This window comes from Perissodus microlepis, chromosome 1 (genome assembly GCF_051167445.1).
Source record: "Perissodus microlepis isolate ML-2025 ecotype Zambia chromosome 1, ASM5116744v1, whole genome shotgun sequence".
Classification (NCBI taxonomy): domain Eukaryota; kingdom Metazoa; phylum Chordata; class Actinopteri; order Cichliformes; family Cichlidae; genus Perissodus; species Perissodus microlepis.
This window is the reverse complement of record NC_140461.1, coordinates 2,361,727-2,375,879: the sequence shown is the minus strand read 5'-3', so window position 1 is coordinate 2,375,879 and position 14,153 is coordinate 2,361,727. Positions and strand designations below refer to the sequence as shown.

Genomic DNA, 14,153 nt, shown 5'->3' with positions numbered 1-14,153 from the left:
GTAACGTATTCCATTACGTTACTCAATGAGAGTAATGTATTCTGAATACTTTGGATTACCTAATATATTATCATGCTTTTTACAACTACATGAATGCACTATTGCTGTGTGATTTATTACTATTACTGAAGGTTACTCTCCACACCACACACTAGATGTTAAAATCTTAATATAAATGAGTAGCAGTAGGTGGACATTGGGTACGGCTGCACTTTTTGCAGCGATCTCTGTCACGGTTCTGGGTCAGTTTCGAACCAGTATTTTGAGTTTTGATTGTTAGTTTATTTTTTGAATGATTGTTGTGGTTTTGGGTGCGATGATGATTATTATTATTAGAGTTCCATGTTTCTGTTTATTTGGGTTTAAGATTTGTGTTCTCATGTTTTGTGTGGGTTTAGTTTCATGTGTCATTTTCTGTCTGTCTCTCTATGTCGAGTCTGCGTCTTAGTGTGATGGTTTCTTGTTCCTGTTTTATTGTGAAGGTCTGCGTCTCATGTGAGTGTGTTCAGTTTTGCCTCTGTCTCATCTTGTTGATTATTCCCAGCTGTGTCCACCACCTGTGTGTAATTCCCCTGTGTTTCTGTGTGTATTTAAGTCGTGTCCTCTGTCATTGTAGTTGCTGGTCCGTCTGTGTATTCACCATGTTTCATCAGTGTGTTCCCTGCCGTCTACCATCGTCTGCCTCTGCTCGCCCTCCTTCATGTTCGTGTTCTGGTGTCTGCGCTGTAGTTCAGTTGTTTTCCAGTATAGTTTAGTTTGTCATCGTGTGCCATTTTTCCTTTGCCATTTATTCAATAAACCACCTTCACGACTGCCTGCGCTTGGATCCTCCTCCATTTCTTCCACACGGCCCTTCTCACTCGCCGTGACAGATCTCGTGTAGAAAACTATTCCGTGCGTATATAAAACAGGTCCGCGGCTCCGAACCGTAGTAAAGGGACCTCTGGCTAATACGTCGGGTTCGTGTCGGCTCGTAGCTGAAAACTAGCTTTACTTTGTTGTCTGGGTCAACTTTGCTAGCGAGAGACAGAGAGAGGCGTTGAAAGGCTGCTCCAACGGGACTTATTGTTTCAGAGGAAAACACGAACACAGTGTACAGTCGAGTCTTAACAGCTTACTTACAGCTGGGCTCGTCAGGCTCTCTTTTTGGCTGCAGTGGTTATTATTATATTTACATGCTTCCAGCTCCCGTTTCTGCTCCGTGACAGCTCGTACTTTTCCTTTTTCTCCCTCCCTCGCTCACAGACACATCACGGGTATGGCAGTCCATTCTCCCTTTATAAACAGTAACTGTAACAGAATACAGTTACTCATATTTTGTATTTTAAATACGTAACGGCGATACATGTATTCTGCTACTCCCCAACACTGTTAGCAGCACTTGGTGAAGGTGGGGATGAAGAACTTTTAACAGGAAGAAACCTCTAGGCTTACTCACACAGATCAGCTCAATCAGTTGAATATCTTCTGTGGCAGTAATCATGAAGACAGAAAAAAAAATGTTGCCTGTGGAAATATTTACACGTTTTTGTGAAATCTAACACATTGAAACCTGAACTCCACTTCATTTAAGGAAAACAATGGTAGTGATGAGCATAAACCAGCTCCAACATAGTGGGGTGCTATACTATGCTGCTCAACGCATACACATAAAAGCTGAAAAGAAAGAGGGGACGGATGCTAATTGATATGCAAATTGTTTTTTATCGCACGTTTCCATACGAGGCACTCGACACGGACACCGCAGTGGCAGAAAAGATGTGACGCGACAAATCAGATTTAAATCCGACCCACAGACGTCGTTTGAGGGTCCTAATGAATTTTGGCCTCCTACGTGTTGTTTGGTGACGGAAAGTTGATATTGAAGGCAGACGATTTCAGAGCAGATGGAGGCTGAGTCGCCTACGCCTTTGATGAGTGCGAAGAGAAGCCAGTGCACTTCATTAGCATGAGAGTTTATTTCTGTTATAAGTTTGAATCCATGCAACAGCTGAAACATGAAGCCAGAGCACAAGTTTCTCTGATTCAGGCCAAATCCAAAAGTGACAGATCGCAAACGTTAGTCTGCATCGTGCAGGGAAGCTACGCTATCTATGCTGAGATCTTTTTCATGAAACTTCCCACATAGCTTTCGAGACATAATGTTCATACTGGTGAAACAGCTGCTGTGAGACTTAAAGAGATATGTGCAAGAGCAGAAACTGCCAAAGTCAAGTGTGATGTGTTACAGCCTGAACACATAATGTTTTTTCCATGCACTTTTAAAGGCAGTGCATGACAGACATGCACCTTCAGATAAATTGATGCATGTACGTACATTATATATTTGGCCCGTGGTGTGCTCCTGATTTCCCAGCATCAGCTGTAATTATTACAAAGAGCACCTCCCCCAGAGGAATAAGGCCTGTCTAAATGGTGCAAACAGATAATATTAAATCCAGATAGCGTTGCATGGTAGTAGCATGTAGTTTATAGCTTAATTTTTAATTTTATTCATGTTGTGTTATTTCTATTTACTCCAGCCATGTTCTTTTACAGTAATTACATTTTGCGGGTAAAATAAAAACGAAAGAGGTGTGAGGTTGATTTTTAAATACGAGTTTCGAATGTGGTGACCCTTTTCTTACCTTAAATGGTGTGTGAACATTTCATTGACAGATGTAGAACAAAGTTAAGATGATAATGAGCATCCCGAGGCTGTGAAGTGATGCAGAAAGCAGAAAATTACTGATAAACATCAAGCTTTCAATCAAACCAGGTCACATACTGTAGGCTGCAAGAAAACAGAAGAAAACAGCGATGATGCTGCACTTTAGACCAGCCTGAGTCACAACACGACTGCAAATCAGGTCAGAGATTGAAGCGCGCTCGCATCCTGCGATCATGGCTGATGCTGCAGCTCTGACAACGCAACAAAACACACATCTCAAAACTCCGGCGGAGGTGAGGCGGGAAGACGATTCACGGGGTCTCAGGATGAGGTGATGTCACACTGGACTGTTGCATCAGTCATACTGGAACATTATGGAGGCTGTGATGTAACAAAGTGTGTCGGAGTGGATTAACACTCAGATTTAACAATTAACCTCTTCTCGCTTGTTAAAGCTGATTTGATACGTTTGATTTAAAGAAACAAAGACACGACATGTTGAGTTTTCTAAACTGACATGAAATCCTTCAAAGTTTCGGTTTTGTTAATATTTAAAAATCATCCTTTCGAGACATTAAAAACGGTGTTCCACAGGGTTCTGCTCTCTGTCCACTTCTCTTTTGTTTATGATCTGAGTATTTCAGAGACTTTTCCTGCAATTTTCCTGCACAAGCTTCTCTACAATTTGCAGAGAGTGGTCCAAAAAAGGGCAAATATCCAGCGAGCAGCAGTTCTCTGAGTGAACATGCTTGTTGATGCCGGAGGAGAATAGCCACCCTGCTTTGAGCCAATGGGAAGGCAACAGTAACTCTGATAATCACTCCTTAAAACTGAGATATGCATAGGAGGGTCTCTGAAAGCACGACATGTCAATGTTGAAGCAGCAGAAGACCACACTGGGTGCTGCGGCAGAAACAAACCTTTGGAGTTTGGAGGAAATTAGCATCTTACAAGATCAGCAGATCCTGACGTTGGGCCTCAAGGAACACAGAAAGGAATCATCTTCAGGTTCTTTATGAACTCAGATTGCTGACACAACATGGAATTTTAAAACTAAAGCAGACAGCTGTGAAGCCTCAAACTGCAGCTCGAGACATTGATCTTTTTACTGATTATTTTAATTTGATTCCTTTGCATAAACACGAGTAGGACTCAGACTGGCCTGCAAAGTGTTAACCGAGCTTCTTTGTTGATAATGAAAACAAGAACATTCTCTGTAAATTTAGCTCCATGATGTCACAAACACAACACAGACGCCGTATTGTAACAAATATACAAATGTAAAGTACCAAATAATCGAAAAAAGCCACTTCAAAGGAGTCACGTGTGATAACATTATCTACAATCATGATAAGGACTGTTGAAGGGCTGAATTTTGCTTGTTACCGCATTATATAAAACACGAAATGAAGATCTTTCTGGGCTCTTTGATAGTAAAGATTGGCGACCGCAGATGATGGCTGATAAGCCGACTGCAGATGGACGATCTGAAACTCAGTTTAGAGATAAATGTAAAATATTTACTGAAGGAATCAGATGCTGACGACATATCAGGAGGAATAATGCCACTGAATGTACATGTACAGTATTTACACAGTAACACGTGTTGCTTTGGGCTCTTTCACTGTAAATAATAAAGGATTATTTACTACATTAAACAATTGTGGCGTAGAGAACTGTGTGGGCGATTCAGGCCTTTAGCACAGAGCACCGAAAGTTCAGCTGTCTTGAAGCGTTTAAACAGATGCACTTTAATCGTATGAAAAATTATCATATCGTGTGCTAAGGTGAAGACCTGAGACGCCAGAGGATGAGCTGACCTAAAAAAATCTGCATCAAATTTTCTTTGTGTGCCAAAAACTTTAACCTCGAAATCGAACGCGAAAGTGGGTCGACGTTCAAGCCTCGTCATGTATTCTGTGTGGTTTAGAGATGAAGATCAAAGAAGAGGGAGAGAGGGACGAAAAAGAAGGTGACATCATGAGAGGAGGTGTCATTCACCATAAAAATCTGAGCAGCTCCGAGTTGCAGTCACACAGAACACCACGAAACAAGAAGGAAGACGACACCATAGCCTGACCCTCCGCTTTCTGACAAGAGCCAGCAGAGCCTGAACCTCCAGCAGAGCCTGAACCTCCAGCAGAGCCCGAGGAGCCTTCAACCTACAGAGCCCCAGGGTTAAAAAAAAAAACACCCAATAACTTCTCGACCTGAAAAAAACCCCCAAAAACGAAACAACCAGAACATCCGACCGAAGAACGAACAGAGAAGCCCGACAGCATGTTTTCAGCGACAAACAAAGTGACGGTAAGAAAACGCTCGCCTGTGTTAGCTGTTAGAGACGCCACTAAAAGCTTTATCGAAGCTCCAAATTAAATGATTACGTAGCTATACAACTTGCAAATGTTGAAATGGTTTGTCATGATTATTTTTCACAATCTCAGGGGGTTACTGATAAATTAACACAAGAAACTTCCATTCGGCACTCATGTAATGCAACAGTGCAAAAACAACAACTGGTCCCTTATTCTTTTCTTATTTTACATTTTATTCACTTAAAAAACGACATTTTCTGGAAGTCCTCTGTTACGTCATCATAAGAACAAGTTTTACAAACGTGTTGATTTTATGAAAAAAAATAATTCTCCGTTACTGCCAAATGCCTCTTCCTGCTAAAATGACGTTCTTCCTCACCACAGTCTCCGGTCACTGGGGCTTCATCGCTGATATTACAGGCTTGCAATATAAAGTGTCATCTATAGATAACCCTGGATTTTGAAATTGTGTCTTGCAGTATCTCGTTGAAAACTGAGAAACTTCTTATCACAGTGACGTTATCTGAAAATGGGGACCATAAACGTTTTGTGGCTTCTCTTCCTCAGGCCGCCTGTGTCGTGGCGATAATGATGATGATGATCACAGAGACTGCGGCCATGCCGAAGACAGGAAGGACACACAAGCATGGTGCAACGCTAGAAACAGTCTCCCTGCAGCTGGACGCCAAAACTCTGGAAACCCACAGACACACCAGGCTGCTGAACAACGCCTCCATCTCGCCGTGGACGTACAAGTGAGTGACAAACTGTGGCATGGCCCTTTAATCACGGGGCTTACAGAGCTCTTTTAATCATCTTTTGTCCCCTCGCTTTCTCCATCCTCAGCGTCACCACCGACGACACTCTGTTCCCTCCCTTCCTGTCGGAGGCTCACTGCCTGCTGCAGGGCTGCCTGAACTCACAGGGCCAGGAAGACCGGAACCTGGAGTCCAGACCCATCATGCACCAGGTGCTGCTGCTGCGGCGCATCAGGCCAGAAGGGTCGGCAGACTACCACTACCGCCTGGAGTCCCGCCTCATCTCGGTGGGCTGCACCTGTGTCAAGCCTGTGGTCCGAATCCAGCAATGAGGACCAGCAAAACGGGCTCATGTACGGAAGACCGGGAACGTCGAGAGAAAACGAAATTAGGGGTCCATACATGTAAAATACAGAATTACCTGCATGTAAATAAGAAAATCCGACAAAAGCGACAAAAATCTAATAATATCTAATTTAAATAATTATATCTGTCAGAGTACGTTTATTTAAATGAATGACGAGCTGATGACCAACAGACTGACTTCAGTCTGCTGTTTCATCTCAGTGACTTAGTGAAATGCTGCTTAGCGTTAAACCTGCCATCTTTTTGTTTTATGTAAATTTCCAGCGATTATTATTATTATTATTATTATTATTATTATTAATAATAATAATAATAATAAACAGCTCACATTTACTAGAATAGAAAATAGAAAACGGGAGAAACTACACAACCAAACGCACACTGTAGCTGAGATTTAAAAGCAGAGATTTATTTCATATTCTTTCTATTATTTATGGTTTAAAGTAATTTAATTTTGTTTTATTTAAGTATTTTGTGCTCTTCAGTAGATATTTATTGACTCTTAATGTATTTATAATCCAGAATCTGACTCAATAAAAAACCTGAACAAAGTAGTAAAGTGTGACTGTTTTATTGTTGAATTTAAAATATAATGTGATTTCTGTACATTATCATCATCATATCATAATCCTTTACAATGATGTTGCAGTGATAAGCAGCTGTAAACACTGTACACACGTCGGTCCGGTCACTCATTCGATGCAGCAGGGTGCAGCAAACATCACCGATGTCTCAGAAGCGTTGTGTCGCGTCCATTTCACACAGGAAAGACAAAGAGATGCGTAACTGGTGGGAAACAAACCTAAAGGCAGAGTTTGAAACAGAAAAACCTGCACTTCGGTTGGATTTGTCTTAATCTTTTGGTTGCGCTCACTCTTCCCGGCTAGCTCCGGCTCTTCTGGGGGGACACTGAGGTGTTTCCAAACATGCAGACGGTCTCCTCCATGTAGGACACGCCCAGGAGGAAACAGGTCATCTAGGAAACGCCCATTAGGCATCCTGGTCAGATGCTCAACCACCTCAACTGACTTTTTTTGGGGTGAGTCTACTCTGAGGTCCTCACCCCCTCATCTCTTTCGGTCACCACACTCCGCTCGGGGCCATCGGTGAGTGTAGGAGCGTAGACTGACTGACGGCTTCGCCTCGACGCTCAGCTCTCTCACCATCACAACAGAACCTGGGAGTCAATCTCTCCTGCTCCACGCTTCCCTCACTAATGACAAATATCCAGAGACACCGAGTCTGAGCGATCCAAACCACATCATCTGTGAAACAGCAAAGATGTGATGTCTCCACCCCTGCACAGCGCCTAGAACTTCTGCCTTTAAAAGTAGGAAAAGAGCGGGTGAAACGAGCTGCCCTGGAGGGCAGCGCTGTTTTGGTTTGGGGATTTTAGGGTGTGGTTTGACTTCCTGTGTAGCGGTGATTTCATTGTTGGTAATCTCACCTCTACGACTAAGTTCAGCTCTATTTTTGCTGATGTTTGCCTTAAATTGACCTCAGAAACACTAACTCGTCTTGGACTCACTTTCAGTGATCTTGACTCTGATCCTAAAAGACAAAATGGATCTGCTTGCTGCTTATTTTATACCTACAGATGCCACTAGATGTCGCTAAAGAGCCACATGCAATGATTTAAACGATCCTGCAGATGGCGCTGTTTGATTGAGATCAGCTGTAATTCCACGCATCCTTCATTTCAGTTAATTTCAAAGTGCCAGAGGAAGGTTTCCTTTTAGTCGTAGGGGATGGATCTGGTTCATGTTAGGCCCAATTCATGTTTGGTTGATAGGCACACACATTCACACACACATGAGCACATTGGCACCGTTGGCATGGAAACAAAGCACAGTAAAACCCCTTCAAACCATCTAATGACGACTGAATCTGCAGCGTCCGTCTCGTTATAAAGAGTTCGTCTTGTTAAAGAGAGTCCTGGTTGTACAGAGGAGTTGTTGTGCAGTCGGTCTTGCCCTCTGCCCTCCTCATCGTCTTCTTCTCTTACTCTTTTCAGAGCTACTTCCTGTCAGTCTCTGAGCCGGAGTAGCACCAGCATCCCGGCACATCAAATATCAGCTCATCAGCCCTCCAAAATGGCTTCCAAATAAGGTTCAGCTTGTGTTGTGATCAGGCCATCAAGACACCTGGGAGCGGAGAACAGGAGGTTGTTGTTACCACAAACACTCACATTTAAAAGAGGAGGAAGTGAAGATATTAAAAAGCTTAAAACCTGCAGGGATATGAGCTACAGGCTCTCACTAAACACATTTCTGTACCTCTGGCACCTTTTTCTGGTTTGGTCTAGAACCTTTTGATCCAGTAAAAGTGAATCTTCTTTATATCTGCAAATTGCAATTATTTTGTCAGTTTTGCTCTCTCCTCTTCACATCCTCCAGGTAACCTGTTACATGTGAATCTAAGGGTAGGCTTTGACTTTGGTTACTGTCCAAACACTCATTCAGTGTTTAGAACAGTCTGGAAATGCCACATTGAAAAGCTTTCATGCCAAAATAACTGAACAAGGCTTTTTTTGAAAGGTTACATCATTGCTTTTTAGCACGTGACTCAAACAGAACCCAAATCAAACGCTGAACGAGTGATCGGTGACCCAGTGGATGTTAAGAGATGAAATGTCACAGTCTCACTGTGGTTGGTCAAAAACGGCAGCTCTGACAATCACAATGAGAAACCTGTCTGAAAGTTGTTCTGGCGTTCTTCAGAGATCCAACAACTATTCAATTTCTATTCAATTTTATTTTTATAGCATCAAATCACAACAGCAGTCGCCTCAAGGCAAGGTCAAGACTCTACAATAGTAGCTATTAAATGGACTGCTATAACAGGGACCCACTCATCGCTAACTCTATGCTATCAGAACCCCCAAAAGTTCCTTTAAGCTTGTCTCTCTTATTCAGGCGGCTGTTATGCGGTTAAAATTGGATCACAGCATCACACTGTTACCCACTGCAATCAGAAATAAGGCTAAGAGATCATTGTTTCAGTCTTAAAAAAGTTATTGTTGCAAAATAATTCATGGTTTTAGGGCCACCGCTTGTGTTTTGAAAGGTTTCACCTCAACCACAATATCCCAACAACGACCATCGGATATCCATGTTACCTCAGTTTCTCTCTGAGTATCCCAAACCCAGCTCCTTCCCAACCCTGTGCTATTAGAAGAATTTTGACATTTCTAACTAAATAACCTCGACCTGTTAACTCATTTCAGTAACTAATAGGTTACGTCTCCTCGTTACAGAACGTTCCTTCCTCGTGAACTGTCTGTCTGTATCACAGTGCCGGGTGTTTCGACGAGTCTCAAGTTTGACGAGTTGTTTTCAGACTTCTATCTTTGAGTCTTGACTTTGATGTTTTGACTTGGACTCACCTTTGCCTTGTTAGAGTTTTTACTCAGACCAATCTTGGTCATGTTTTTCCATCTTTTAAGCGAATTTTTATCACCATGCTGCAGTTTTGGTAGCTTATAAACGTGAACTGTCAGTGACTTGGGCTACGTCCACACGTACACGGGTATTTTTGGTCACTGAAAACTGAGATTTTTAAAAACGCCTGCCAGAGTGGATATTTTCGAAAACTCAGTTTTTGCGTTCACGTGTGGACGAGGAAAACGGAGAAAACGCAGCGTCAAAGGTGTGCGCCTTTTGTGACGTCACACTGTGCGCCACGTTATTGTTTCGGTGAAATGATTTTCTACAATACTGTTACTGTTAATTGTTCTCTCTGCAGTGTTTACATGCTTACATATACACACACAGTTACTGTCCCTCCACACATACGACTCGGTTCTGCTTCTATGCGGCATCTTTGTTTACTCTTTCCCACCGAGGCTTCTAGACTTCTGATTGGCCAACATTTCTACACGGTTAGGAATATATCGCCACCTGTTGCTTTGGCATGTTCCGAGCAGCGTTTTCCTTCATTTTTGCGTTTACATGTGGACGGGATTATTTTTTAAAACGAAAACGGAAAATCTCCGTTTTCAAAAATACCCGTGTACGTGTGGACGTAGCCTTGGTTTGACTGCATGTTTGCTACTGCAAACTGTGTTATTTGAGTCTATAGTGTTTCTGTAGTTGTTTGTACATTAAGCCTCATTAAGAGTTTTCTCCCAGAAGAAGCAACAGAGATTAAAATAAAAACTTTTGTCTCACAGTTTCTACCCAGATTCGCTCTTTTTTCAGCCCGTGCTCACCTCCACGCTGTGCTTGTCCTGAAAGACACAAACAGAAACCACACAGGCTCCTTTTAGTGATTTATTTCCAGAGTTCAGATTTTATTTTCAGTAAATGAAGGTAACATCTCGCAGTGTAAAACCGTGGTCCTCACCTCCTCGTGGAGCCTCTCCTGTGAGGCGTTCAGGTGCATCTGCCGCTGCTCCATGTTGGCGGTGGCGCGATGCTCCTGACACTCTTTGGCCAAAGCTTTCTGAGCGACTTCCCGCTCGTGCTCCCTCCTCTCGGCCAGGTGCTTCAGCAGCTCCGCCTCCTGACACTAGAGCGAGTCAGAGGGAGGATTGTTACTGAGTTTCATCCCTTTACACTGATGCCGGGTTCTCAAAAATCTTGAAATGTATTTGTCTGAACAGACACGTAGAACAATTTGAAAGAACTTGTGGCGTTCCTCAGAGTTCGATTTTAGGGCCCCTAATTTTTGTAGTAACATCTGGATGGACTGCAATTTAAAACTGCACAGACATTCATGGTGACTTGAGGATGAATCTGTCTGACTACTGACTCTATGAGCCTCACATCTCTGTTTTTATTGACATTTCTCTTAAACTCTTTGAAGAATTTCCATATATTGTGCATTTCATATATGTTTGTTCTCCTTAGCGTGAACTGTACTAACTTGTTTATCCGAGTGAGACCAAATCAGGTCAACATTTTAATTTGTCCAAAACGTCAGCTCAAGAGGCAATACGAGCAAAACTGTTAAACATTAATAAATGAATGTTACATGCATTAAAAATATTTAAATGTTTTTAAATAAAACATCAAATTTATGACCTTAAACACTTTTAGGTCACCTACTACTATAACACACATACACACCTTCCTCCTTTCCTGAGCAGCATCCAGTTTCTTCTGGATCTCCGCCAGCGATGGTTTCTGGCGAGGCGGTGTCGTGGCCCTGAGCTCGGGGGTGCCGTCGAAGGTGGGTGGCTTCAGAATGACCTCGAAGGCCTGGCCACTCGCTCGCTTGCTCAGTTCGATCACCTCCATGTCCCGGATGTTGCAGAGGTTCAAGTCCACCACGCCTGCAGTTGCAGAGAGAGGATGAGGCGGTGAGATGAAAATAAGCCGTGGTTATTATGGTTTCATTTGGCTGACTTCGTTGTTGGGATTTACGCTGAACTACTGTTTTGTACATCTTCCTCGAACACGGACTGATTGAGCTCTGCAACTTTTAAAACATTGGTTTTCACAGGTGCTCTGACCAGAGCTCCCAGTGCATGAGATTCAGATTTTTATGACTCATTAATGGGCTGGTTGATAAACTGTACATCGCAAAATTTGATGATTTATTCAACACTGAATATAAACGTGTTTCCATTCAGAGATAGCTCTAGAAAGGTTCAGCCTGCAGCTTTTTGGGTAAATATTTTGTGTTATTTACATTTCATATCATTCTCTGGTTTCATTTACTGGTATGACCAACTAAAAGCAGCCTCAGCATCGTCTTTCCTGCTGTAGCTCATAGACAGGTTGAGCCTGAATCTGTAGTCCTTTTTCACTGCAGACATTTTGACTGTTTTTAGCAGGACACCATTACTTCCTGTCTTGCGGGACAAAGGTGACTTTGTGCTACTGACCTTCCTTCTTGTCGGCCACCGGCTCTCTGGGCTCGGGAAGGATGCAGGAGCAGAAGAGAGACACCAGGGGGAGGTCTCGCATCTTCTCCCTGTAAGCTGGAACATTCAGAGGGAAAAGATATAAAGAAAAGCTGCAGACAGGACTGAGAGATAAAAGCAAAAAGAAAAGTCGTTTACCTGCTAGAGTCATCCTGCTGCTGCTGCTGCTGTTCTCAGTCAAAGACACTGTGGTGAGGTAGAGTCTGTTCCTGCAGAGAGACACATCTAATCAGTGGAAGCAGATGAACAACAATGCGTCTCAGGCAGCAACACAAACATCAAAACCTGCACGAGCCGCATCTTTGCTTTTGCTGTTTCATCCGCAGCTCGCTCGTCCGCTGTGATTCAGTGTCATTTTGCTTTCTCTGGTTCACACACTAAGAATATCTCTGCCATCGATTCGATTTAAAGGTCAGCTTTTGCTCACGATGCAGCTTTTCTCGGCTCGTATGAGTCATTCACACGAGAAGATTCGACACCTGCCACTGATTTGCTTCGGGAGCTTAAAATAATCCAGTCAGTGTGACGAATGAATCAGCAGCAGAGACACGAGCAGCCGCTCGGGCTTCAGCCTCCGAAGCGAAGCCGCCGTTGCAGAGAGAAACCCTCAGTGTGCCCCAGAAACAAAAACTCAGCAGCTTTTTCTGCTGTTCCCTCATCAGAGATCATTCAGATCACATGTGCAGGAACATCATCACTTTCTTCCGTGTAAGGCTTTACAGAGAGATTCTACAGATCATTTCATGTCTGCAGTGTCTCGGATTCACACTGACCTCCCCAGTTCTAAGAAATGTAAAGATTTAAAAGCAGACTATGGTTGTATTTGTAGTTTTGTCTGCATCTGTTATGAAACCACAGCAAACACAATGTTATCTGAACTCAACAGAGCCAGAAAAGAAAACTCATGATTTAGGGCAGAAACATCATTTATAGAACTATTTCCACTGATTGTTTCAGTCCTGCATTCTCTAACAGAAGCGAAATATTCAGGTTCATCTGCAGAAAAGCAGATGAACCCAATCATGATGCTTATCTGAACTTTTTCCTGCAGATAAACTCTGATCTGTTCTGAAAGCCTGGTAAACACGATGTTACACAGTCACCGCAGCAAATTACAAACTGCATGAAAATCATTTGAATTTCAAAGTCAACTCCATCTATTATCCAAGCCTGCTTAAGATTCATCTTTCACTACAAGTTCATCTTTTAAGCTATTTGCATTTGATCATTTCATGTCTGCAGCCCAGAAAATGAAGAAAATACCAACATTTATCTCCACAAACTGCATTTCTAATTCTAAACATAAGAAGGCAAAAAGATTCAGAGAGTAAACGGAGAAAAGCAGCAAAGCTCTACTTTGTAAATGAGGAGGCATATTTATGTTTACATTTGCTTTTTTCTGCAGAAATTGATTAAAAACATGAATTTTTTGCAAAATTTAAATGCAAACGCAAACACAATGTCCTAACTTTGGGTGTGTGTGTGTGTCACTGCGTGCATCTGTGAGTGTGTGTGTGTGTGCATGCTCTCAGCGATGATGTCATTGTTGCCAGAAAGCGCATCGCCTTCTGCAGAGATGAAGGAGCTGAACTCAAACAGCAAACCGAACGAAACAAAAACTGAAGAAGAAAATGGAGAGAAAATACGCAGGAGAGGATGCATGAGAACGAGAAAGAAGGAAGAGATGAAGAGAAACTGCAGAGGAACAAATGCAGGAACAAAGAAACCGAGTCACAGCCGAGAAATCTGCTTTTATCGCCTCATCTTTCTGCTCTGAGCTGCAGAAAATGTAAAAATAATAATAATAGAAATAATCAGTGTGGGGGTGAACGAGTGGATCTGTCACTCACCCTGCAGCGATGCTCGCTCCAGCTCTTCTCTGTTCACACTGAAGATCTGCAGCTCAGCAGCATCAGCACCACCACACAGCAGCCCAATACATGACATCACCCACCAGCCCTCTGATTGGCCAGCAGGGATGCTGGGCCGCGATTGGTCCAGCAGGGCAGAGGAGGAGAAGGAGAGGAGGAGGAGGAGGTGGTGTTGGGTTATTTCAGAGGAAACCTCCTGACCAGTAACTGAAAGCTCTTCATCAGAATCAGGAGGACAAACTTTGTCACTTACTGAAAGTAAAATTAATGTTTTAAAGATGAAAAATCAACTGAAATTAAGCAGCGATCAACTTTCCTGGGATT

The 14,153-nt window shown here is 42.8% G+C and overlaps 2 protein-coding genes across 2 annotated transcripts; one reads left to right on the top strand and one right to left on the bottom strand.

Annotated features, from left to right (window-relative positions):
* The first annotated feature begins 4,673 nt into the window (after positions 1–4,673).
* On the top strand, positions 4,674–6,583 carry LOC146393102 (interleukin-17F-like). Its single transcript, XM_084926356.1, has 3 exons — positions 4,674–4,957; positions 5,533–5,720; positions 5,812–6,583. Exons 1-3 carry the CDS (start codon positions 4,931–4,933, stop codon positions 6,053–6,055), a joined length of 459 nt encoding a protein of 152 aa, XP_084782482.1. The 5' UTR covers positions 4,674–4,930; the 3' UTR covers positions 6,056–6,583.
* Positions 6,584–6,644: 61 nt separating this feature from the next.
* On the bottom strand, positions 6,645–13,916 carry stmn4l (stathmin-like 4, like). Its single transcript, XM_084926339.1, has 7 exons — positions 13,809–13,916; positions 12,097–12,167; positions 11,920–12,015; positions 11,159–11,364; positions 10,434–10,598; positions 10,300–10,317; positions 6,645–8,233 (listed from the first exon to the last, which is right to left on the bottom strand). Exons 2-7 carry the CDS (start codon positions 12,107–12,109, stop codon positions 8,225–8,227), a joined length of 507 nt encoding a protein of 168 aa, XP_084782465.1. The 5' UTR covers positions 12,110–12,167; positions 13,809–13,916; the 3' UTR covers positions 6,645–8,224.
* Positions 13,917–14,153: the final 237 nt, after the last annotated feature.